At 52.1% G+C, this 24,482-nt stretch overlaps 13 protein-coding genes across 13 annotated transcripts; 7 read left to right on the top strand and 6 right to left on the bottom strand.

The window, feature by feature from the left end:
* Window positions 1-327: 327 nt before the first annotated feature.
* On the top strand, window positions 328-1,775 carry CC77DRAFT_1021313 (SAM-dependent methyltransferase). The gene is made up of 3 exons (XM_018525239.1): window positions 328-401; window positions 457-844; window positions 1,018-1,775. The coding sequence occupies exons 1-3, from the start codon at window positions 386-388 to the stop codon at window positions 1,667-1,669; spliced, it is 1,056 nt and encodes a 351-aa protein (XP_018385405.1). The 5' UTR covers window positions 328-385; the 3' UTR covers window positions 1,670-1,775.
* A 303-nt stretch (window positions 1,776-2,078) lies between these two features.
* CC77DRAFT_937808 (hypothetical protein) lies at window positions 2,079-2,324 on the bottom strand (the record flags this gene model as incomplete). Its single annotated transcript, XM_018534571.1, has 2 exons — window positions 2,079-2,144; window positions 2,193-2,324. The coding sequence occupies 2 exons, from the start codon at window positions 2,322-2,324 to the stop codon at window positions 2,079-2,081; spliced, it is 198 nt and encodes a 65-aa protein (XP_018385406.1).
* A 203-nt stretch (window positions 2,325-2,527) lies between these two features.
* CC77DRAFT_1021314 (Pkinase-domain-containing protein) lies at window positions 2,528-4,990 on the top strand. The gene has a single exon (XM_018525240.1). The coding sequence runs from the start codon at window positions 2,768-2,770 to the stop codon at window positions 4,592-4,594; it is 1,827 nt and encodes a 608-aa protein (XP_018385407.1). The 5' UTR covers window positions 2,528-2,767; the 3' UTR covers window positions 4,595-4,990.
* A 1,416-nt stretch (window positions 4,991-6,406) lies between these two features.
* CC77DRAFT_898032 (HET-domain-containing protein) lies at window positions 6,407-7,276 on the top strand (the record flags this gene model as incomplete). The annotated part of the gene is made up of 1 exon (XM_018533552.1): window positions 6,407-7,276. A coding segment is annotated over one exon (870 nt), but the record flags the coding sequence as incomplete, so codon positions are not given.
* Window positions 7,277-7,808: 532 nt separating this feature from the next.
* CC77DRAFT_937533 (glutathione synthetase ATP-binding domain-like protein) lies at window positions 7,809-9,085 on the bottom strand (the record flags this gene model as incomplete). The annotated part of the gene is made up of 4 exons (XM_018534557.1): window positions 7,809-7,979; window positions 8,028-8,245; window positions 8,298-8,933; window positions 8,992-9,085. The coding sequence occupies 4 exons, from the start codon at window positions 9,083-9,085 to the stop codon at window positions 7,809-7,811; spliced, it is 1,119 nt and encodes a 372-aa protein (XP_018385409.1).
* A 608-nt stretch (window positions 9,086-9,693) lies between these two features.
* Window positions 9,694-11,028, top strand: CC77DRAFT_965006 (RmlC-like cupin). The gene is made up of 2 exons (XM_018535704.1): window positions 9,694-10,075; window positions 10,125-11,028. Exons 1-2 carry the CDS (start codon window positions 9,803-9,805, stop codon window positions 10,971-10,973), a joined length of 1,122 nt encoding a protein of 373 aa, XP_018385410.1. The 5' UTR covers window positions 9,694-9,802; the 3' UTR covers window positions 10,974-11,028.
* A 103-nt stretch (window positions 11,029-11,131) lies between these two features.
* Window positions 11,132-12,058, bottom strand: CC77DRAFT_1041282 (hypothetical protein; the record flags this gene model as incomplete). The annotated part of the gene is made up of 3 exons (XM_018527235.1): window positions 11,132-11,739; window positions 11,866-11,956; window positions 12,023-12,058. The coding sequence occupies 3 exons, from the start codon at window positions 12,056-12,058 to the stop codon at window positions 11,315-11,317; spliced, it is 552 nt and encodes a 183-aa protein (XP_018385411.1). The 3' UTR covers window positions 11,132-11,314.
* An 847-nt stretch (window positions 12,059-12,905) lies between these two features.
* Window positions 12,906-13,486, bottom strand: CC77DRAFT_903421 (hypothetical protein; the record flags this gene model as incomplete). Its single annotated transcript, XM_018533602.1, has 2 exons — window positions 12,906-13,005; window positions 13,134-13,486. Coding segments are annotated over 2 exons (453 nt in total), but the record flags the coding sequence as incomplete, so codon positions are not given.
* A 737-nt stretch (window positions 13,487-14,223) lies between these two features.
* On the bottom strand, window positions 14,224-14,988 carry CC77DRAFT_1062316 (ARP2/3 complex, 21 kDa p21-Arc subunit; the record flags this gene model as incomplete). Its single annotated transcript, XM_018528508.1, has 4 exons — window positions 14,224-14,469; window positions 14,530-14,804; window positions 14,860-14,905; window positions 14,983-14,988. 4 exons carry the CDS (start codon window positions 14,986-14,988, stop codon window positions 14,224-14,226), a joined length of 573 nt encoding a protein of 190 aa, XP_018385413.1.
* Window positions 14,989-15,168: 180 nt separating this feature from the next.
* CC77DRAFT_965015 (P-loop containing nucleoside triphosphate hydrolase protein) lies at window positions 15,169-16,829 on the top strand. Its single transcript, XM_018535705.1, has 3 exons — window positions 15,169-15,397; window positions 15,448-15,535; window positions 15,581-16,829. Exons 1-3 carry the CDS (start codon window positions 15,264-15,266, stop codon window positions 16,538-16,540), a joined length of 1,182 nt encoding a protein of 393 aa, XP_018385414.1. The 5' UTR covers window positions 15,169-15,263; the 3' UTR covers window positions 16,541-16,829.
* A 6-nt stretch (window positions 16,830-16,835) lies between these two features.
* Window positions 16,836-18,974, top strand: CC77DRAFT_1041285 (hypothetical protein). The gene is made up of 3 exons (XM_018527236.1): window positions 16,836-17,155; window positions 17,203-17,352; window positions 17,406-18,974. The coding sequence occupies exons 1-3, from the start codon at window positions 17,129-17,131 to the stop codon at window positions 18,528-18,530; spliced, it is 1,302 nt and encodes a 433-aa protein (XP_018385415.1). The 5' UTR covers window positions 16,836-17,128; the 3' UTR covers window positions 18,531-18,974.
* A 1,128-nt stretch (window positions 18,975-20,102) lies between these two features.
* CC77DRAFT_148667 (hypothetical protein) lies at window positions 20,103-20,984 on the bottom strand. Its single transcript, XM_018530296.1, has 2 exons — window positions 20,758-20,984; window positions 20,103-20,572 (listed from the first exon to the last, which is right to left on the bottom strand). Exon 2 carries the CDS (start codon window positions 20,532-20,534, stop codon window positions 20,142-20,144), a length of 393 nt encoding a protein of 130 aa, XP_018385416.1. The 5' UTR covers window positions 20,535-20,572; window positions 20,758-20,984; the 3' UTR covers window positions 20,103-20,141.
* Window positions 20,985-21,969: 985 nt separating this feature from the next.
* On the top strand, window positions 21,970-24,012 carry CC77DRAFT_148598 (cytochrome P450 3A17). The gene is made up of 3 exons (XM_018530295.1): window positions 21,970-22,306; window positions 22,357-23,469; window positions 23,585-24,012. The coding sequence occupies exons 1-3, from the start codon at window positions 22,259-22,261 to the stop codon at window positions 23,930-23,932; spliced, it is 1,509 nt and encodes a 502-aa protein (XP_018385417.1). The 5' UTR covers window positions 21,970-22,258; the 3' UTR covers window positions 23,933-24,012.
* The last annotated feature ends 470 nt before the right edge of the window (window positions 24,013-24,482 follow it).

Consider the following 24,482-nt stretch of genomic DNA (forward strand, 5'->3'; position numbering starts at 1 on the left):
TCGATCTCCCGTCGCAGCACGCGCGCATCGTCTGATTGGTTTTTGTAAATGCTACACGCCCTATGTTCAACCCAGCCTTCGCAAATATCATCGTGTTTAATGTTAAAGGCTACTTGTCGTCATGATAAAGTGCTTACCGTTGTTACTATTCAGTGAGATCGTCTACGTCATCATACGCCAGCACTAATCCGCATTAGGCTTACAACGAAACGCCTTCTGAAGCGCGAGAAGCCGGAAGTAACATGGGCCTAAAAGCCGCGATAGCTTTCAAATACGTGTTTTGTAGCTGCCCTGACTAAATTCCCCTTTGCCATCTCCATCAAGACCCGACTTTGCAACAAAAAAATAGCAAAGGGCTGCTGTCGCGACCAAACTTGCGCCCACCATGAACTACATCTCAAGTACCACGATCCACCAACGTAAGCACATCGTGCGACCCTAACACGCTTTAAACAGACCTCGTCAATTCAGATGGCATAATCAACCCCCTCATCGACAACGGCTACCTGCCACATGCCGCCATCCGCCTAGGCATCCGGCGCCAGCTAGCCGACCGCCTCTCCTCCATTGCCACGACCTCGCTGGAAGCGGGCTACGAGTCGAAAATGAAGTACGTGGAGTTGCTGCGCCAACGGCCCATTGCGATTGAGACGGCGAAAGCAAATGACCAGCATTATGAAGTCGGCACGCAGGTTTTAAAGGGTATGTTGGGGCCGAGGATGAAGTATTCGGCTTGTTTGTATGAGAAAGGTGGGGAGACGCTGGGGGAGGCGGAGGTGAGGATGATGGAGTTGTATGTTAAGAGGGCGGGGCTGAAGGATGGGATGACGGTGTTGGATTTGGGGTAAGTGGTTCTCTCTTTTTTTTTTGGATTCTTTGTGGATCCAGATTCATCTTTCGTTGTGTGTCGGATATGGGTGGTATGGGACATGTCACGTGTTCACCACATTCCACCTAGCATGCGAAACCAACTTCTCTTTTCTCTGAAGAAATGTAGAAAACTGACAGCTATCCTAGCTGCGGCTGGGGCTCCCTGTCCCTCTACCTCGCCGAAATCTTCCCCAACAGCTCCATAACCGGCTTCTCCAACTCGCGCACGCAAAAACAGCACATTGACTCCGTCGCCACGGCAAAAGGCTTCAAGAACCTCCGCATCGTGACTGGCGACGTCGTGGACCACGAATTCGAGCCGGAAAATTACGACCGCGTCCTTTCCATTGAGCTCTTTGAGCACATGAAGAACTACTCGCTGCTCATGGCCAAGGTCAGCCGCGCTCTCAAACCAGGCGGCAAGTTGTTTGTGCATATTTTTGCGCACAAGGACACGCCGTATGATTTTGAAGGCGGGTGGATGACGGAGCACTTCTTCACGGGCGGCACGATGCCGAGTGCTGATTTGCTCCTCTTCTTTCAAGATGATCTTAGGATTAAGAGGCAGTGGTGGGTTAGCGGTATGCATTATAGTAAGACGTGTGAGGATTGGTTGACGACTATGCTGAGCAACAAGGAGAGTATTTGGAAGGGGTTGGAGGAGACGTATGGCAAAGATGGTGCGTTGACGTGGTGGAACAGGTGGCAGGTGTTTTATCTGGCTTGTAGTGAGCTGTTTAGGTGGGATGGGGGTGACACGTGGGGTGTTAGTCACTATCTATTTGAGAAGCCTGAATAAGCGGGAAAAGCTTGGATGGGGAGAGGGATGGGAAGAATGAGTCGTCAGGGGGATGGCTGAATGGTGTATAGATAGGCTGAGTAATATCTAATCTCATTCTCATCACATGTCGCGCTGAGTCACAATTGTTGTGAAGGAACTTTGGTGCGATTCGATGATTTCAGGACTTGGCAAGAAGCCGCGGTATCGAATGATGCCAGGCAGTGTGGTAGTCGCGGGATCGGGAGATGGACAGACGGTATGATGTTCTTCTGGAGTTCAGAGTTCTTGGCGCTGTCTGGGCGGATATTGCAGTCATCGGTTTGAGCCCGTTGTTCGCATTCCTTGGTATATACACCCGCCATGGTTACAGTATATTTTTCAATATATCCATAGCTTCCCAAGCTCCTCCATCTTGCTCGTCGAGAGCTCAGTGGTCCCACGGGTGCTTCCAGCCCAGAAGCGCTGGTCCGTCCTTCTTCGCGCGGTACATCAACTGTCATTGTTAGCGCCGTGCGTCTCCGCGTCTATCGATACCACGTACGAAGAACCACATGGAGGCGCCGAGGCCGGTAGCCATGAATCGGTACAGCGGTCGGACCGGGTGGATGTGGATGGGGTGGTTCGGCATCTGCGCATATTTGGGCGGGCCCATGCGGGCCAGTGTGGGTTGCATGGTGTTTGTGAGCCTGGGGATGTGTCAGCATCGCGGCATGTCTGCATTGAATGGGCGGGGCGTCGAACCTGCAAGCTGTGTCGTGCAATGGCCGGTTGACGTCTTTGGTGAGTGAGGTGTGGTTAAGGTCGATCGGAAGCTACGCTAGCGCTTCGGCGCCAAGGCTGGCATCACGACTGCGGATCGCGTTCTTTGCTCCTTCATCTGCGAACATTCCAACATCTACTATCATGTCTGCGCAATAGCCTCTGCTTTCCCATTCTCTATCCATGGCAGCGCACGCCATCGCGACCACACATCCTTGGTTGTATCTCATCGCCCGACTCGAAACATAGCGACAACGCGACTTCCTGCGGACAACTGCTCCGCGGACCACTTAGCAGCGACGACGAAGCGTAACGGCGAAGCCTCCATCACCAACACTAGTCACCGCCATCGCCGGTATGGCCAACTCAGCGGGCGCAACGCCATCGCGCACCCTGCAGCGGCGCTTCAAGGGATGCAGCAAAATCGCCGACTATGAAATGATGAAGAAACTCGGAGAGGGTACTTTTGGTGAAGTCCACATGGCGAGGCAAAAGGCCACTGGCAGCATCTTTGCGCTCAAGAAGATTTTGATGCACAACGAAAAGGACGGCTTTCCCATCACAGCGCTGCGAGAAATCAAGCTGCTGAAGATGCTGTCGCACGAAAACGTCCTAAAGCTCGAGGAGATGGCCGTGGAGCGACCCAAGGCTGAGGGCCGGAAACGCGCCATCTTATACATGGTGACGCCTTACATGGACCACGACCTGTCAGGCTTGCTCGATAACCCCGAAGTCCGGTTTCAAGAAGCGCAGATCAAGTGCTACATGCTGCAACTGTTCAAGGGCCTGCGATATCTCCACGACAACCACATCCTACATCGAGACATGAAGGCCGCCAACCTTCTCATCAACAACCGCGGACGGCTACAGATAGCAGATTTCGGTCTCGCGCGCCACTACGACGAAGCGGTGCCGCAACGGGGCAGGGGCAATGGCGAAGCCAAGCGCGAGTACACTACACTGGTCGTTACCAGATGGTACCGGCCACCAGAGCTCCTCCTGCAGCTGAGGAAATACACCCCAGCCATCGACATGTGGGGCGCAGGCTGCGTCTTTGGCGAGATGTTCAAGCGCAAGCCCATCCTCGCCGGCCAGAGCGACATCCACCAAGCGCAAATCATCTTCGAGCTCGTCGGCTCCCCAAACGATACGAGCATGCCCGGCTGGCACGAACTCCCCGGCGCAGACCCCATCCGCGCCTTCGCCCCCAGCACCGGCAACATTGCCCAGCGATTCCGCGAACTCTCGCCTGTCGGCCTCTCCCTAATAAAAGACCTCATGCGCCTCGACTGGCGCAAGAGAATCAACGCCATCGACGCAATCGACCACCCTTACTTCCGCGAATCCCCGCTCCCCATGCGCGAAGAAGACATTCCGCACTTTGCAGACTCGCACGAACTCGACCGACGGAATGCGCGCGGCCAGAAACAAGCACTCCCACCCGCACCCCAAGGCGGCACCGTAGGTGGCGGACCAAACGGCGAGTGGACAGGCCAAGGGCCACCCCCGCAGTCCTGGCAACAAAACGGCGATAGACGATACAATGGCGGGCCGCAGGACCGCGGGCCACCAGGCGTCGACAACAGAGGACCAAGAGGTGGCTACGATAGAAGGAACTACGAACACAGACCCCCGCCGCCACCACCGGGTGGCGACAGACGACCAAATTGGGGCAATGGTGCGGAGAGAGGACATAATGGATTACCCGCGCCGCCGGCAGATGGCAGACATCCGCTTCCTCCTGTCCCGAGATATGGACCTGATGGCGTGGACAGGAGACGAGGACCCCCTCATCAATCCGCTGGTGCTGCTGCTATTGCTGCGAATGCCAATGGCGGCGATACGTATATCCCTAGTTATGGCGCCGAAGGCCCGCCACGGCGCAGTAGGGAACCTGATGATAGGAATGCGAGACGGGGTTCGAGGGACTCGGGTAACTCGCGTGAAGGTGGTGGATATACGGATCCTCATCATCATCAGCAGCAGCAGCGGAATCGTGGCGCGTATAGAGAGAGGCCGGATGGTCCCGGGAGGGGGTTTGCGGCTAGGGAGAGGGAGAGGAGGGATGGGAGGACGAGGAGTAGGAGTCCGGAGAGGAGGGGGGATGGGAGGAGGGATGGTGGTGGTGGTGGGGGTGGAAGAGAAAGAGAGAGAGACAATAACGATATTTATCGTAGGCGGTAGGAATGCTCGCTTTATCGTAGGCCGGAGGATTGCTTGCTGTGGTGGCCAGTTTGAATGATTGGAGATTTCAAGGTTACCTGTTCCAAGATGGTACTGTTTTTTTTCTGGGGTGGAGGGCAATGAAGGCGTTTTATCTTTCAAAGTTGGGGAGGGGAATGGCGTGGTTTTTGTGGTTCACTTATCACGACCTCTTTGTAGAGCGTATCTTTTTTCGGCATTTTCACGGCGTTGTGCGATGAGAGGAGGTTTTGGGTGGAGAGAGAGAGAGGAGCGTAGCATTGTCGAGTAGGAATGTGGTGGTGCCTGTGTGATTATAGATACCAGTATACGATTAGGTAGCATAGGATAGCATTAGATAGTCGTAGTGCGTAGTGAAATAAAGATGATTAGATGATGTTCGATGGCGTTGAAGATGCGTGTAACATGGTTGTGGCCGAAGGTCGCGCTTTCTAATGGGTAGGTGGGAAATATGGTTCTTAACGACGAGTATGTTTCATGGTCCGGTGCGAGAGGGGTAGTCACGACAGTATACATGATGTCTAAGAGAAAATAGTCAAGAAAGTGGAAGAAGTATTGTAGGGTGGGAAGATAGGGGATTAGCGTATGTATGTCTCTTGCGCATTTCGAGGTTCCGTAGAGGCACAACGTACTACTTGTGAACCACATCATCCTGTGGCTCAACCGTACTTCTTCATCGATATCAGTAGCGTAGGTTCTTCCCAACTTGTTTGCGATTGGCTGGTACACGTGATTGGGCGGTTGACGGTGGAGGCGCAGCGAAGAAGGCTTGGCAAATTCAGCCTGGTGGCCTACCCCGCAGAATGCTCACCTCTTTCCTTCTCGTCTTCTGCTAGCTTTGGTTTTCCCTCCTCCCTGCGAAATCTCCGGCTTCTATCCTACATCTGTCATCTTGAATTCGCAGATTTGCTACGCGGATTTGCTGTAGTCCGTCACTGATTGGTTGCCGTCGGCCTCTGCTCCTCGCGCTATACATCACGTTCCGGGGGCGAGTACGCATATCTACACCTGCAAGCCTGCCTCCTTACGATCTCTGCCCTCCGATCATTAGTCTTTTGAAACACTTGAGTTATCGGATTTGTTGTCTTACCGTTCACCGAAGCACAAAACGAATGGCCGTTGGCATACGAACCTCGACCTAAAGTACACCAAAAGACACGTCTGCATCAGTTTGGACCAGCTCTATCAAACCACATCCCTCACGCAATCTTCGCAATGCCTCGGTGTTCTGATTGTAGCAAAGTCGTGGTATCAAAAGAACGATCAGAGTGGTGTCGTAGAACATCGATTCGCACATGGTCATCAGGCCCCGAACTGATCAGACTCTCCGAGACTGGTTGTGATCTATGCTCGTTTATCAGGAAATTCTCAGAGAAGGCATCCACCACAAACCTTCTACGTCTTGGTAGTAGACCCGCGATTGTGCTTCGAGACTGTCATCACAAGATTGCTCTTAATCAATTTCACTGGGGTGATACCCAGTCTATGGATATGAATTATTCTTTGGGACCTTCTGACTACGTCCCTCTGACGTTCGTCGATGTTCACGCACCATCTCAACCTCTTGGCGCTCCTTATGACCCAGTCCTGCATTCCTGTGAGCTTTTCAAATCCTGTGTGCTCGACGACAACGATGGGCACCGTAATTGTGGGCGTGCCAAAACGGGAATATCAACCAAAGCGGATACACTTCCATGCCGCCTCCTTGACCTTTCTGATGGTGATTACGTCCTCACGCTGGACGTGAAAACATGGATCAACACGGGCCGCGCCACAGTCGATCAGCTGTCTCATTACTGTACCTTGACATATCGCTGGGGAGAGGCACCACCCGATTGTATGCTAAGGACAGAGTTGATTGGGGAACGGATTTCATCATTGGAAGGCCTGCCACGAACGTTCAAAGATGCCATCATCATCGCACGTGCTCTGGAAATACGCTTTATCTGGATCGACGCAATGTGCATAATACAACCTAGCGCACATGGGGATTTCGCCGACTGGAATACGGAAGGGCCACGCATGTGGCTTGTCTACCAGAATGCGGTCTGTAACATTGCTGCTACTTGCTCCAGCAATCCCAATGACGGATTTCTGTCAAGAGTTGGAACAGACGACACTGCACCGTGCAGCATCCCGCAACAGACAGAAGATGGAGAGACACAGCCTATATTCTTGAAGTCAACTGGAAACGCATTCAGGGAGTCGGTCGTCATATCAAGCTTGAATAGACGCGGTTGGGTTGCACAAGAGCGGCTACTTTCGCGAAGGATTCTACACTTCACAGAAGAGAGGGTCTTTTGGGAGTGCCAAGCGGATGATGTGAACGACTTTTCTGATCACAGGCGAATGACTCGTTGGGACCATGTTCAAAATCCTTCTCTACTAACTTGTAGGCAATGGCTATCGTTCATCGAGTTCTACTCAAAGTCAAGTTTTACGCAGCCGGCAGACCGTTTGATTGCACTATCATCGATCGCGAGGTCTGTCCAGGTAGAGCTGTTTGGTACAACATACTTCGCAGGCATATGGAAAGAACACCTTGTGCTATGTCTGTCTTGGAGGTCTGAAAAATCTTGTTCAACGCATCTCAGAAGAAGATACCTCGCCATGGCGCCATCATGGAGCTGGGCATCAGTTCCGGGCGGGGTCGGGTATCGTCACGCAGACCTCGACGAAACAACACAAAGTCTAGTACAATTACAAGGCACATCCATATCCCTAGCGCAGGCCAACAATTCGTACGGAAACGTGGAGAGGGGGGCTTTGAAATTTCTTGCTCGCAAGTGTAGTATGTCTTTGCCAACAAACCTGCAGAAACAGTATATCGAGACCCCATATATTGGAAACCTGGATTACATATACGCGACTATTCATTGGGACGAAATGCAAGAAGTCAGCGTGACGGGGAGCGTTTATGATGTTGTCCCGCTCCATACGACATATAATTCTAAGCGTCATGTACTCATCCTTGCTCTAGTTGTCACATTACTTTCGTCAACAGCTGATGAAAACACCGAGAATTCATGCGGAGTCTACCGCCGTATTGGATACCTCGAGTTGGACGTTGCTTGGGAGGATGATGAAAACAGAAAGTACAAGAGACCTGGTATCGATATATTGCTCGATGCAATGGCTAAGGATAGCACCAAACAGAGCATTGTCATTATGTAATCGAGTTTGTTTCACACCATGGTCATGCACCAATAACTGGCGACATCTTGGCGCCCCTCAAATCATGCAGAAGACTACTCGATTCGAGCATGTTCAAAAGTAAAGTCGGGTAATCCCATCCAAGACCGGCAGCAGCCAATGCCGTCAAACTAGCTTGCTGTTCTCTCCCGGGTCTACCAGGACCTGTCATGTTCTAAGAAAATCTTAGCATATCAGTAAAGGAAGGGTTTTTTTGACTTACCGGCTTCAAATTCACATCAAACAAAGCAAACGGTGACGATTCACTCTCTTCGAATCGACGAGCATCAATCCTCATAGGAGCAGTACACTGGAGTAGTTTTGCTACCTCAACGCACTGAGACTGTATCTCACTATAGTGTGGGTCAGATTCATGTTCACGATCAGATAGACATCGTGAATTCTGAAGAACAGCAACTATGCCGTTGTACGGTGCCACACCTATTTACAGTCAGCGGAGATTCCTTCAGCCTGATACTCGGGGCCAACACACCCTCGGCGTGATTGAATCGCTCCACAACTGGCATCGCCCAGTAGTCATCATGTCCTGTGGCTGGCGAAGGCGGCATGACGGTGACGGTCGCTTCCTGACCAGCAAGATAGTCTTCAATGATCACGGATGTCTCCTCCTTCAACAAACCGCGGCAGTGCTCGTTCAGTTCTTCTGGGGAGCGGCATACCTTGACGCCATAGCTACCTCGACCTCGGACAGGCTTTGCGACCACAGGGTATTTTAGATCAACTCGAAGAAGGTCCGCAAGAGCTTGCTCGTCGTGAACATCGTGGGCGCTCGGTAGCGTAAAGCCGCCGCGAGCACGGAGAAGATCGTTGACAAAAGACTTGTCATCGTATAGTTCGACCAGTTTGGGTGGCTGACCAACAACCCTCAATGTCTTAGCCACGCTTGTCAGACTGGGCGACGTTTGCAGTGGATGATTCGCGAATAGTATGGTGTTCGCCCAGAAGTGTGTCGCTCCCTTCTCGATCGCGTCCGCCATCCCACGTTCTGAATCTCCAAAACACCAGTCGGCATCTCTTTCAGGATCGGGAGCAGAAACTGGGGTGATGACATCTATCGCGCAGTGATGTTTTAGCACGTATGCGATGTCCGCTCCAGAATCTCTGTATCCTTGGTAAGGCTGTCAGTCATAGTTTGATGCCCACGCGCGAGATTCGCAACTCCATACCTCCAGGCTTCTTGGGCTTGCGCACTCCGTTGATCAGTGGTGGCTCGAGTTCCTGGTAGAGCACCGCCACACGTGGCGTGGAGGTGGTCGACATGTGCCGAGAGGCAGCGGCAACTTGCCGAACTGAGATCTGTGGCTGCGCGCTGCGCTGTGTCAACCCGATCATGATGTGTGGTTGAGCATATTAGTGTTCTTGGGCATGTTTTAACTATAAAGTTGAAGAGGACAGTCCAGGAAGAGTAGACGCGGAAAGCTCTCGGAAATGTTTCCGAGGGCGCCATGCACAAATCATGAAGCGTTGCGTTCAATACAACCACATTCATGTCTACTACTATAGCATCGCAGAACTACCGCCTTCAACTACCAGCTTCGATGCGGGCCGACTCCGAAATTACTCTTTCGGGTTGCTAGCTAGCCGCGTAGGGGAGGTACGCAATTTTAGGAAGCTGCGGGAGGATGTACGCAAGTGCGGGTAATTTAACTACGTTGTAGTTTTGTTGCTGAACGGTGTATGTAACCCAAAGCAAATAAATACAGAACCAGGATCAGGTCTCGATCGATACCACCGCCGAGATCTGTTTATCGAAGGAACAACCCTTAGCCGAACACCCCTGTGTTGACCCACCCGCGTTACGTATACGTGTACCCACAGCATGCCAGGAACAGTCGCGATGATTAGATTGTACAATCCACATGGAGATACGATGAAGGACTTGATGTCGGGGTTATTTAATCCTTCTGACTTCTAGTCACGAAAGTCACAACCGACAGCAGCAGCTCACTCGTAGATTCGAACTCGGCGCCCTCAATTATGCTTCTCGGCGCTTTTGCAACCCTTGTAGGTCTCGCTGCGGGCGTGCCTTCAACTTCACATGCTCGTGCAGCGCAAGCAGCCGGGGATCTTATTGTCAATAAGGTTCCCGACTATGTGCGTCCCTATGTCGTGCGTGCATACTCCCTAGACGGAGTGCGAGTTGGGTCTCAAGTCTACCGCTTCCCAGTTACCGGTCCTTCTTCGGACTACGCCTTTACACTCATCAGTACCGCTGCCCCAGCTAGTACAAGCCTTGGTGTATTACCTCATGTATGTCTCTATAAAATGATGGAATCTAGTCAAATGCTAACAGATCAAGACTCATGCGATCCACTACGAGAACTTCTACTGCCTCAAGGGCCGGTACGCTCTCTGGACGAGCAAAGACAAAGCCACATCAGGAAGGATTCTGACACCGGGTGACTACGGTGCCGTTCCTCATGATACAACCCACACTTTCCAGCTGCTTGATCCATTCGTCGAGCTTGTTGGCGTGATCCAGCCTGGTGGCTTCGAAGACCTCTTCTACTTCCTCGCTAGCGACAATTACACTTCCCACACCAACTCGCCCTTCCCACAAGGAAACTTCTCCGACCCCGGAGGCGACTCCAGCTTGATCACAACACTCGAGGGCTACGATGTTTACGCAAAGCTGACTTTTAGCCCACCGATGGACTTTGGTGCCAATGGTGCTACTGAGGAGGATGCAATCTGGCACACCGGCAGCAATGAGCTCGGTAGTGATTCTCGAACACCATTTTTCATCGCCAAGGGTTACGGACCAAAGTATCTCGCTGGCGACAAAGATTCCTCTTACACCATTGTCGAGCCTTTTATCACGAGCCAGCAGTCTGACGGCAACTTCACTGAGGGCACGATGACCTTGTCGAAACCCGCCACAGGAACTAAGCCTGCTACATATTCGCTGCCCGGCCACACTGCGCTTGAGGTTGTTGACGGTCTGGTCAGCGTTGACGTCGGTGGTTTCGAAGGCACTACCACACTTTCTGTTGGAGATGTAGTTTTTATACCTGCCAACACTACTTTCAGCTTCTGGGGCGAGTCTGTTTACTCGAAGGTTCTATACGTTGGTGCTGGAACTGATACAGTGGATGCTAGGATCAGGAAGGATGCTAAGGAGTGGGATTCAGTTACCTGGCCACAGTAAGCTGTCACTCAAGGTAACTTCAACCATGATAATAGCTGTGAAATCTCATGTCGTGTCTTTAGGCTTACGCTGATCATTGATGTGTGCATCTTGAGTATAAGTACTAATCACGAGACTGATTGAGTACTCGCAGCAGCGTAGATTTCTTCTTTACAAAGGATCCGAGCTCAGACTCTACATATGGTCGCCTTCAAGGCATGCACCATCCAGAACACTCAAAGCCACGCCGCTACTCTGCGTCAAACAGCAAACGACAACTCTCGTTCTTGAATGCGCTCATCGAACCTGAGCACTCAGCATCATCCACCTCCCACCACTGACACATGCACCTAGCAAACTCCTCAGACCTCGTCTTCAACCAAGTCATCGCAGAAGATCTCGTCGTTTTCAACCGGCTCAGCCTTGACCCTCTTCGCCATTGGAACATAATCTTCCTCCACCTCTCCCTCATCTTCCGCATCACTCTCCTTGTACTCAACCTCCCTCTTTACGCCGCCGCTGATACCACGTTTACCCCTCGCAGCGGTGGGACTCAAGACCTCATCATCATCGACAAGCCCGGAAGGGCCATCGCTGTCGACGTCCTCAGAAACTTGCTTCTTCTTGCGAGGAGTGGCCTTGGCGCGGGGACGTGGAGTGGACTTTGGGGTGTTCGCAGCGGAGGACTTGGACGGCGTGTTGGTGGCGGAATTGAGGTTGGTCTGGCCGGAGACATTCTTCTTCTTCCACGAGTACAAGCGGTTCTCGACAGCTTTGGCTGTGCATTCTGGGTGGGTGTGTTAGTTTAGCAAATGGCGATAGTAACAGCAAGAGAGGGGAAGGTCGAGGACGAGCGGCTGGATGCGATGCTGGAGGCGGGAGGTGGAACCGGAACAGTGAGGGATGCACATACCCATGCCAGCGGCAGAAACGCGCTCAGCGATCTTGGTACAAAGGGTCTTGTTGAAGGAGATGTTGCATTCTTCGAAGACGCCGTGGAGAAGCTGTAGGTTAGATCAGCGACAGCGACACCATTGATGCGATTGCGGGGGAGCTGGAAGTGCACTCACGATGGCATCCAACTCCGAGGTCCACTTGATCGGCATCGTGGAGACAAGGCACACGATCTAACAGGCTGTTAGCATGGGAACGATTGGGTGGGGAATCGGAACATACTACCTGTTGCTGTGTTCTGTAGAGCGATTCCGGATGCGCGAGGCAGGCCACAAAAAGGTTGATCGAAGGTGACGCTAGGCGGTTGTTGGTAGATGTTGGGAAGTAGGAAGAGAATTGGAGAGGCTGTGGGGACAGCCTGCTTTTATACCCCCACTGAGGAGTGAGGAGGGTGAGACCAGGCTGGTGAGCCCAAGTTAAGGTGAGTCCGTCACCCAACCAGGAGATTGGCGTCCTACTCTCACCCTCATCCCCGCCCCAAACTAAGGCAAAGGGTAAGAAACATAGATAGAGACATAAATTGTAAGACGAAAAGGAGTGAGAATTGGAAAAATGCTGTCTTGTCCAGATTCACGTAGCACATCTCAATGGTCGTTGGCGTGGGATGAGAGGATGAATGCAGTGGATGGGAAGCTGGGGTATTGAATGCATTTGAACAAATAGAATAGAGACCTTCCAGCCAGCTTGAGACAAGAAAACCAAGAAACAAATCTACCACAACTTCTCGAACGCAAACCGTTTCTCCGGCGTCTTCGACAAATGCACCCCTAACCTCCCGCGATGCATGATAAGAAAGACACGGAATTCCTAATCCACCTTTCGTAACTATTTCTGTGCCCCCTCCATGATCTCCTCAAAGCTCCTTTCCACATCCTCATTCCCATCACTCCCAGCTTCTACATCTTCATCACCACCATCCGTCTTCTTTACACCATCTACCTCCACCTCCTCCTCCCTCGCCCCACCGACACCAAGCCCAGGATCCTCCGTCTCCACCGTGCCCCTCTTCCCATGATGCCACTCCTTCCATAGATCGAGCACTTGCTTCTGATTCTTCCTATTCGCCACCACAATCTTCAATTCCTTGGGAATAGGATACCTAGAAAGAAGCGCATTAGCGCAACAACAAAGAGATCAATTTCCCATGTCCTCCTCAACGTGTTATAAACGCGAAAAATCCGCACACACACACACCGGAACAGTAAAAAGTAATGTTATTTAACTCACATGCGATCCATGAAATCCTGTTTATCGGCTTGCTTCTCCGTCATCCTCGGTCGCTTATCCATGGTCTCCGCTTCCCGGACAAAATACCGCGCCCAGCGAACTTCGTATGCGAAGACGGAGGAGCGGCGCCAGGGGTTGAGGGCTTGCGAAACGGGTTGGTCTTCTTCGGTCTTGAGGTCCGCTAGGACTATGCGGCAGAGGCTGAGGACGGAGAGGTTAACGGAGGAGGGGTCTTGAGAGCGCGAGAGCCAGAGGGTGCGGAGGCGGTGGACCAGGTTGTCGTAGGCGAGTTGGGGGAGGAGGCCACAGGGGGGTAGAGAGGTGCTGAAGAGGGTGGGCACTGTGCGGTTAGTGGGCGTCTCCAGTCGCATAGCGTGGTGCTTTGTGTTTTCATGTGTATGGAGAATCGGACGTACTAGATGTATCTTTCTCGACTTCTTTGTCGTTAGACGTGCCGTCAACATCTTGTGGATCGACAGCCGGTTTAGAATCCTCCTTGGGTATGGCCTCGTCCGAGACGTTGCACCATCCATCATCTTCTCGACTACCTATGTACATGTGAGCCTTCGCATTAGCCATAATCCCCATGCCGATCTTGGCGTACCCTGCATCGTCGGTATCTGATCTGTTGATTCGGCTAGACTGCTAATAAGAAACGAAGGCACCCAGGGCATGCAAAGCGATGGTAGGAAAAGCCGCGTAATAGAACCGCCGAATTAAATGCGCCGACAGCAAAAGGATTAGAGATAAAGAGTCGGATTGTGGTGGTTTTGATGTGAAAGACGTAGCACGAGCTAGAGCAACCAAGCAAATAGAAAGTCTCCGTTTGCGCCTACCTGCCCGCCCAAACGCGGGTGGTGCAGAACAACAGCTCATGACGTCAGTGCGTGGCTAGACCCTGGAAAATGGTGCGGTATCACGAGACGTCGAAATACGGTTAGGACACTTTTGACTGGAAAGAGGCATTGGAAAGAATGAGACAGGAATACCCGACCATTGTCGCAAACTGGACCATTGCTTTTGACTTGAAAAATCCTCATGAGCTTGGACATGCCTTTCGGCTCATGCTGCGACCTAATCAACTACCCTTTTACAAAGCCTTGCCCATGAACTTCCTCTTGGTGTAGCTCAGCCACCACTTGCTCGGTGTGTTGGTCTCGTCCGCGTACACCCTGTTGAGTAACCGTGTAGCCAGCTCTTGTCGCATCTGCATAATGTACTGTCGCAGCACCTCTGCTCCGTTCCTGTCCGCGGGGGCCTCGAAAGCCTGGTTCAACGGGAATCCAGCGTCGCCTGGAATCGCAAAGTTGGTGTCGAGCGCAATGTTCATGACAGCCTGTCCGCATGATCAGCTTCCGTCCTGCCTTGCTGACAAGACTTCTCAAGGATACCATACCTTTTCAGCTTCTCTCCGGCTCATGCCCGGCTTGATCTTGCCCAATACCTCGCTGACGTATAGGATGCCATAGATGAGCACGCGATCGGCCGGTCCCTTGATTTCAAAGTTGCGGAAGAATGTGTTTGCGCGGAAGAGAGCGAGGATCTCGTCTAGAGGGTCGTATGAGTCGTGTGAGGCATCGATGGTAAGCTCTGTGACGTCGGCGGGCAGGGCTGGCAGTGTGATGGCAGGGCCACGGGTTCGTGTGCGGAGTGGGAGGAGGGCGAAGTTGCCTGGCGGGTCGTCAGTTTGTGCTGTACATGGCGAAGCTTGAGGGGGCAGCTGTACCAATCAATTGCTGATTGGGCTCATCGAGGAAGACAGAGTGGTAAGCCTGAGGGGTGTTAGCTGCCTAATCTCCTCGAATGCATACTTGGAAGCGTATGTGTTGATTATGCATCTGTGACTTACGGGCATGGTGGGTGATGTTGCCAATGTGGTGTTGTGTCTGGCGGTGTTCTTGTTGTCTTGGAGCTCGGCGGAGGTGACGGGGCAGCTCCGCTTGGTGAGGTGTGCTCGTAGGGCTGACCAGGCGGGGGTGACTAAGCGGCCAATCAACGCGTCTCTGCGCGCGGCGCGTCTCCCCAACTTTCTTGCTAGCAGACTACATACCGCCAATCCGCCAGTTGTACTCCCCCAATCCGACCTCAATATCCAATAAAGCAGCCGGCAGCACCAGTTCAGTCATCGCAATGTCCGACTTCGAAGATGAGATGGACGTGGATGCGCCCGCCGTAGACAACTCTATCACATTTGGCGGAGACCAGAAGAAAGGCAAGAGGAGCGCTGCAAACCTGCCTGTTGAGGCTGAGGACTCTTTGCCATGGTGAGACTCCAGAAGAATCTACTCTCCAGACAGCTGCTAACCATGCACAGGGTAGAGAAGTATAGGCCAAACTCTTTAGATGACGTCGAAGGCCACAAGGATATAATAGCTACCATAAACAAATTCGTAGACTCAAATGTACGATTCGCTTCTCTTTTCACGAAACTTCGCTAACTTTATCAGCGACTGCCCCATCTCCTCCTTTATGGCCCACCAGGTACCGGAAAGACGTCGACCGTCCTCGCACTCGCACGTCGCATATACGGGAACAAGAACATGCGACAAATGGTCTTGGAGCTCAACGCATCAGATGACAGAGGTATCGACGTCGTGCGAGAGCAGATCAAGACATTCAGTAGCACAAAGCAGATCTTCGCTGCGGCGCCTAAAGCAGGAGACTCATCGCTTGCGACATTCAAGCTCATCATCCTGGACGAGGCAGATGCCATGACTGCGACTGCCCAGATGGCCCTGCGCCGCATCATGGAGAAGTACACCGCCAACACACGCTTCTGCATCATCGCAAACTACACACACAAACTTTCGCCCGCCCTGTTATCGCGATGCACGAGGTTCAGGTTCTCTCCGCTCAAGGATCAGGACATCAGGAATTTAGTTGACAAAGTCATTGAGGAGGAGAAGGTCAACGTCACACAAGATGCCACCGACTCGCTTGTCACGCTCAGCAAAGGAGACATGAGGCGCGCACTGAATGTATTGCAGGCCTGCCACGCATCAAGCACGCCGCTTCAAACACCGGGCAAGCCTGTACCCGACCCGAGCACCATCGTACGCGACCAGATCACGCAGACTACCATCTACGACTGCATAGCAGCCCCGCACCCCTCAGACATCAAGTACATCATCGAGACGTTGCTATCGAAGAACGACATGACGGAGTGTTTGAGGACGGTCAACAACCTGAAGATCATGAAGGGACTTGCGTTGGCAGATATCCTGACTGCAATTAGTGAGGAGCTGGTCAGTAACGAAGTTCCACCCCAGGTCATGGTGACGTGGATGGCAGGCCTGGCAGATATAGAATACAGGCTGAGTGGAGGTGGAAGTGAATCCATACAGACGGGCGCGGCGATTGGCGTTGTAAGGACAGGCGTGGAGTTGCTAGAGACGGGCAAGAAGTAGCGCTACCCACATGAGTTGTGGCAAAAGATGCATGCAGGAGTGTTGGCAAAATGATACCATTCGATGCGCAGAAGCAATGCGACAAGATTTGATTCGCCGCCGACCAACGATCGAAAACGTGATGTTGTACTACGATAGTGTGGGGTGATTGAGTGTCAAGACTGGGAGGGAAGTAGCACGGCCATTGCATGTTGTGGCAAAAGAGCTACGAGAGAGTCTTCAGAAACCGCGCCATTCGCATGCGCAAAAAGCAGTTTGACAAGGTTTCATCCGCACCATTGGAGAATCGCAGCTGTGATGTTGTACTACACAAGAGTGGGGCAAAGTGTATCAAGACTCTGAGAATCACCGTGGTGATAGGACGAGAGTCGTGTTTTGCGCTAACCACGCTAGTCAACATTCACGCGACCCGAACGCGCCTTGCGATCGGCGTACTCTAGGATGTATACACGGCGCACGCCACATCAACAATCAACACAACACTCTTACTTTGCAATACCCACACTTAAAGACACGCGAGGCCCGCCGCTTGAGGAAGACACACGCGACTACCATCTCTTATAGTAAACAGCCGACACGAAGTCGCGCATGCACGTCCAAACCATGCCTGTAAAGGTAAGTCGGCGCGCAATACCAACAATCACGAATCTGATCATAGTCAGCGAAGAGAAGGTCCAACAAAGCAGCGACAAATCACTCTGCGTCGAAGCATCGACCCACTTCCTCTTCTAGCAGCACCCGAACCTACCAAACTGCAAGAGCGTCGCGCAAGCGAAGGGAAGAGCAAGCGGCCACCAAGATGGCGGGGGCCCGTACGTACCATTTCTTTCATGGTACGGAGCAAAGTTGACTGATCTGGCTATAGCAACACAACAACACTGGCAACATGCAACAAAGAGCTACATCAGTCGTGCTACCAGAGTCCAACATAAATCCAGCACGTGATCTCCAAGGAAGACCGTCGCATCAGCCATCGCAATCTCAAAACATCCAACTTCGGTTCTCCTTCTCCCAATCGTTCATTGATGATGTGGAGCGACAACTCCATTCCGAGAATGAGGCTCGCTTCAACCAATCCTTCTCCGGCCTCTCCATGACCCCCAGGCCCAACCAATCCTTCTCCAGTTCAAGTCCAAGTTCTCACTCCACTGAAAAGGCATCTCCGGTACAGCATGTGTCGTCGTCGCAAAGATCCATCTACGAAGAGGAGGAGGTCAAAGCTCCCGTATTGACCAAACCGGGGCACAAGAAGAAGAAGGAAGGCTATGGCTTCAGTTACTCGGAAACCTTCATGTACGATTCAGATGACTACCCGGATACGGAGTGCGAGTGGGATCCAGATGCAGAAGAAGAGCAAGGGCAGGAGACGACTGAGCCGAATACGCCAACTACGCCAACGTCATTTGGCAATACCTCGTATCTTCTGAATTGGGACAGTGGAGAGGAGGTTTCACGGATAGATGATGCGCAACATGTTGTGCAATACTCACAGCCGACACAACAGCCAACGCCCCGCCAAAGCTTCAGTTCATCGACAACCAACGCGCCGTCTTTCGACGACCTCGTCGTCCTTCGCGATGTAGATTCCTTCCACCTCGCGCGGCCGCAACGACACCTTCCTTGTACCCACGCAAGTCGAGAGGACACACTTCAACTTAAAGCCCGCGCCCAGGCTCTCCTCTCCAAATACACCGAATCCGCCTCCATTCAACTCTCTCTTCTCACCCGGCTCGAACGTATGCTGTATCTTGAGCAAAAGAAACCGGACGCTACGGAAGACAGCGTCACGAAGGCTTTACTTCCTTGTGCGGAGAGATTGGAGAGATGGCTGGTGGGGAGTGGAGAGGAGAGGGTGGCGACGGGGGAATGGAAGGGGGTGGTGGAACATGAGATTGAATGGGTGGGGTGGATGGTGGAGGCGGGGAGGAGGGGGGTGTTGCATGTTAGAAGGAGGGGGTGTCGGTGTAGACCGGAATGGGAGGGGGTTTGATGGTGGGGTTGATTGCTTTTATCCTTCTCTCTGGAATGCGGCTCTGTGGACTAATTTGCACTGCAATCTTTAGCGTGGAAGAGGAGCTGTATATGCAAGTCAGATGCGCCATGTCTTACCAAAGCTGACAGTACGCCGCTGAACAGCGCCTCGATTGGCGAGACAACTGAGGCGCAGCCGTTTTCAACTGGAAGCATAGTTCTTCGACAAGAAGATTTCCGTTCGTCTCACATGTGATATTCGTCCATTCTCGATATAGTGTTCCACAGGCGTGCGTGTATTGCTGCTAGCACCCTGCTATAGTGGGCACTGTGGTTCGTGATGTTGACCTGGAATGTGCATCCACTAACAGTCGTCGATTGGAGGAACATCCAGGTCGTTGGAATCAGCCATGCGCCTGTGCGGTGGCGTAGTGATGGCTTTCAATGCGACGCTAGAGGATGGGTCCTGCCACACCACTTGCACTGCAATCTTTAGCGTGGACGAAGGACCACGTAAGGAAGGCAAGCAATCAGGCAGCACTCCAAAGATGCAGCGAAACTTCGAAGACTCGAGCACAGCAGCGTTGCGGAGCCTTGCTACAAGCCATATATCAGTCCAGACCATATTAGGATAGTGCCCCATCAAAAACGTCAGCTATCAATCTCAAGATCGAAAGGTAGTTCATCAGGCTTCACTTCGATTTCTAGCGTGGGAGAGACACTCGTAGCTACACGCTTACTGATACCGGAAAAAAGGTAGACCGATCGCGCGTCGATGCAACAGCCACTAGACTTTGTTCAAGAGATGGTATCTCGCCTTGCACTGCGATTTCTCGCGTACAATGACAGGCCTACAAGGGCATCAATCAACAACCTCTACGAGACCGAAAGTGGACACAGGAGGGGCGCTGATCGTTCCAGCCAATGGAGGCCGCACATGTCTTATCGATAAACATACACAGAAGGCGTTGGCACAGCCCATTTACTCCTTTGCACTGGTATCTTTAGCGTAGAAGAGGGAGTATATGAAGGCATCGACCAATAGCTTCTACCCTTCTCTGGGTAATCACGAATCGAGCTTTTGTAGGTATGAGGGCATCGGCCAATGGCCTTCACTAAGATAAGAATGGGCGCGGGAGGAATCCTGGTCGACCGGTCAATACAGGTCGCAAGCGATCTTCCGGTAAGCTCAGCATGCACTGCAAGCACTGGCGCGGACGAGCAAGTCTGAAAGTGAAGTAGCCAATGGTTGATCGTGTAGTGCGCCGTGCACACACTTGCACTGCAATCTCTAGCGTGGACGAGACTGTACTTGCGAAGACTGACAAGCTTAGTTAGGTGTGAGCCTCCATGACCGCTGAATGTTTGTCGGCTGGCGATACACCCCACCCGGAAGGCTGCGCAGTCTTGTCCTAGCATGGGGAGGGCGCAAGGCTCGCACTGTGCATATTGCACCGCAATCTTCAGCGCCGAAGAGAAGGCATACAACAGCCAGCATCGACTAACTGTCTCAGCCCTGTTTGGTCTGGCCGACAATGATATCCTATACCTCGTTGGTTAGATACACGTTGCGAACCACGCAAGCCTGTTTTGGCAATGCCAGACGAGGCAAACAGTTGCACTGCTATCTTCAGCGCACAATAGCAGCTACCTCGGCCAAGAAGCAGGCAATCGCCAATGTAAGGAAACAGGAGTTGAACCACAGACAACCTTTCGCACTGCTCATCTGGCTTGCACGGCGCACGCATGCGATGTAATCACGAATGTCTTGGCGCCTGTGCAGGTACTTTACCAGACACCACTGCGACTCTGTAGTACAATCTCTAGCGTCGCGAAGAACATACAGTCTCCAGCGCAGCAGAGCGGGATTGGGCAGAAGAAAAGTAATAAGCTCGGCGAACGCCACGGCGCGAGCAGGACAAATCCAGTCCTCTGCGATTGATAAGATTTCCCCTGTCTCATCGGTAAGAGACATTTTGCGAACTACGTTTGCCTTGGTTCGCATTCCTGCAAACTTTTGCATTGACAGTCTGCCTGCTGCCTACTTTCAGAGATCTTGCACTGCAATCTTTAGCGCGGACGACCAACTCGAGGCAGTGACCCGCCAGTTCTCTACTGTCATGGAGGGCTATTGATTGTAGCTTTCAGCATCGCAGGGTATAGCGTGAAAGAGGCAACATCATCGGAAGCCTCTAGTATCCGTGCTTCAGATGCAACGTAGTTATCGGTATTCCAGCTTACCGTACATTTGCGGGATCAGTCGTTTGTGAAAGCTGATGCTTTGATGGTCTCGAGTGGCGAAGTGGTCTCGGAGAGGCGGGAGAGGCGCTGTACTTCGGCAGGCGCCAAGATCTGATCTGATCTGATCAAGTGCGGGGTAGAGCCGAGCTCTTAACAAGTGGGTGCGCCCGGATGGCTGCATAGCAATCTCCGTTCTGCACAAGAGCACACCTTCAGCAGTCCAGGATCACCGGTACGGTCCGCAGCCACTTCCTACATACGAAACCGCGAAAGAGATGCTGTTCGTTTACAAAACCAGCAAAGGATTCAGGATCGGGCGATGATTTCAAGGTTTGCATGCCAAGGCCCACATGCAATATGAAAGTCGATTTCAATCGATCCTTCAAACGTGGACCTTAGAGCAAGCAAGATCTCGATTAAACAGGTTCAGCAACTCTGGCGGGATAGCAAGATTCGGGTTATCGAAGATGGACCCTTGTGGGCTCATAGGCCTTTCCACCGGACGAACACATGGCACAAAGCTACATCACGTTATGCACAGCGCCTGAGGCTTCCCCTTGATTTCTCGACCGCTCTCCCACACATCCCATCGTGACCGCTAGCAACAGGAACGAAACTGCCCTGTCCGAAGAGCTTGAGGCACTACTAAACGGTGTACTGCAGCTCTCGGCACGGATAGCAGGTTTGGGTGACGCGTACGTTCGGGCTTGTTGTTCCGCGCATTGCAACTTTCTCTCTCGAGCATGGTCAATGAAACCTGCACGCGTAACCGGTCAGTACTCCCTGCAATGGAAACTTTGGCGCAGAATAGGCGACGTTTGTGCTTTCGAAGACAAGATGCCAGCATGAAGTGCATCTCTAAGACGGCAACTCCTAACCGAGAGGCCCAATCACGCCACCGTGCGAATGACGGATGACCTACACTCATGTAGGAATTTGGACAGACGGAGTGAACTGATAAATTAGCATGCGTGAAGTTGGTCCAATATGCATAGCACAGGCAACTGCCAAGTGACCATGTACCCACTGATCTCACATCGACACCACAGGTAACAGATTAAATTAACTGATCAACTGTTGCGTCGTCCGCTCCGAGGAGAACGGGAGCGGGAGCAACCGCCATCCGACACTAGCGTGCCTATCGGAGATTTTGACAGAGACCGTTGTTGAAGTCTAGCGGCTCGGGTGAGCTCGAGTTCCGGGCGTTCTGCCAAGTCCCGATCACTCGTAGAGCCCCATGGTCACTGATCGGGTCCACCTTCTGCTCAACACGAAACGTTGCAAGCGACATATAGCCACCGTTGATCTATAGACGTCATGGATGAGCAGACAAAGGGCAGAGACTTGGTATATATTAAGTTGCTTTCTGCTGCAACATAGTCTTACCATCATCCATCACCCACACCATCAACATCGCGTCTTGCGTCTGAGAAACAGAGTTGTTGCATCGTTGGCAGCCTCATAACACGACCAGGATCCTGCATCCCTTCAATAATCGCGGTTGCCATGTCGCTTCATCAGTCATTAGCTGCTACATTGCTGCTATTTGAAATCGTACGTAGTTTTGTCTGGTGCACGCAAATACATTCTGATAATTTTCCTAGGCTGTGGCCTACGCAGTGGGCCTTGCAATCTACAGGGTTTACTTTCACCCTCTTCGCAAGATACCCGGGCCGAAACATTATGCCGTATCTGGACTCCCTTTGGCCATCGAGAACTCGTTCAGAGGTCTTTTTACCAAAAAGGTTCTCCGCTTTCATGAGAAGTATGGCGACATCGTTCGTACAGGGCCAAATCATGTTTCAATGAACGGAACCATTGGATGGCCTGAAGTTTTCGGCCACAGTCGCGGTGGGCGACCTGAATTCTCCCACTGGCATGACTTCTACCAGATTGGAGACAAGTCGAACCAGTCTCTTTTCCCTGCCGATAGAGAGAGCCACCGACGCCAACGCCGTCTCCTGGCACATGCCTTCTCTGATGCTGCCATCAAGGAGCAGGAAGCGTTGATCAAGCAGTATGTTGACAAGCTCTTTGTGCAGTTACGCAAAGAGGCCGCGAACAACGAACCGGTTGATATGCTCAAGTGGTACAATTTCACGACTTTCGACATCATTGGGGACCTAGTCTTTGGGGAGCCATTCCATTGTCTGGACAACAGTGATTATCATCCATGGATCGCCATGATCTTCGCGGGCATCAGAGCTGGCTCTGGAATGATTGCTCTACTGAAGATGCCTTTGCTTCGTTGGGCTCTTCCACTACTAGTATCCAAAGAAGACATTCAAAGGCGAAATGAACACAAGGCGATGAGTAAAGTCAAAACTGAGCGAAGAATAGCACTTGGCCCAACGCCCAATGGCCGGAAAGACATCATGACGTACATCCTTCGTCACAACGATGAGAAGGGTATGAGTCATGAGGAAATCTTAGGGAATTCAGATGCTTTGATTATAGCTGGTAGCGAGACCACGGCGACTGCACTCTCCGGCTTGACTTACTGGATCACCACAAACCCGCAAGCACTGAAGAATGTTCAGGATGAGGTCAGAGCAGCTTTCAGTACCGAGGAGGAGATCACCATGGTATCTACTGGGCAGCTCAAATATCTGAATGCTTGTCTCGAGGAGGCTATGCGGATGTATCCACCCGTTGTAGAGACACCCCCGCGCATTTCTCCAGGGGAATACGTCAACGGCCACTACATTGCTCAAGGTGTAAGTTAGACTCCACCGTTACCTTCGCACTGCTCCGTCTTGATTTCACTACCTGCACAGTTGGTATCTAAGATTGCAAATGTTTGAACCAACAAAAACTAACGAATATCTCTAGACTTTCATCACGATCCACCAGTGGGCCGTTCACCACAACCCCAACAACTTCGCTCAGCCAGACACCTTCAAGCCTGAGCGATGGCTAAGCCCCGATCATCCCTTGTACGACCCGCAGTTCAGCGCAGATAAGGAAGGAGCTTTCCAGCCCTTCTCTTTTGGCCCACGAAACTGCATTGGCAAGAACCTTGCATACGCTGAGCTTCGACTCATAGCTTCTCGGTTCTTCTGGAACTTCGACATCGCGCTGCACCCCGAAAGCGATAACTGGCCAGCTAAGCAGAGAGTGTTTACGTTGTGGGAGAAGGTCCCATTGATGGTACAGCTGAAGCAAGTTGAAAGAAGCTAGAAAAACAGGCAACTCTTCCATCTCGTCTGCTAGACAGTATGTTTGCGATTTGCGTGTTTCAGTACTGCGGGCGCGCGTCACCCAGACCATGAGCTGTAGCATGTAACTCAGAGTAGCGCGGCATGTTTGCATTGGCAGATCCAAAGAAAGCGGGAGGTATCAACAAGAATGTAAAGAGTCCTGTTGCTTTGGGCTTTCAACCTCGAGAGAATCTTGCTCGCCAGGTCGCTTGTATCTGTAGTGCTCAGGGATCAGGACGGTAGCGCTGGTTATATAGTTTCTCACGGAGTGGCACAGGGCAGAGCTTAGAAATCTCAGCGCCCGATGACCGTGCCCGCCACATTGACTTAGACATGGTTCTATAGCTTGCATATCTTGCTTGCTGTGAAGTGTTCGGTGTGTAAAGAGCGCAGTCCGGTCTCTAAGTACTGTGCTCCGGGCCGAATAAAATCCTCTAAACTAAAAGCGGCAACAATGTCATCGCACTAGTAACCCCCTGGCAGGAATAGTCACACATAACTTTGCTGATCACGTTTCTTCAAGAAGTAAT

Source organism: Alternaria alternata (genome assembly GCF_001642055.1).
Source record: "Alternaria alternata strain SRC1lrK2f unplaced genomic scaffold CC77scaffold_12, whole genome shotgun sequence".
Classification (NCBI taxonomy): domain Eukaryota; kingdom Fungi; phylum Ascomycota; class Dothideomycetes; order Pleosporales; family Pleosporaceae; genus Alternaria; species Alternaria alternata.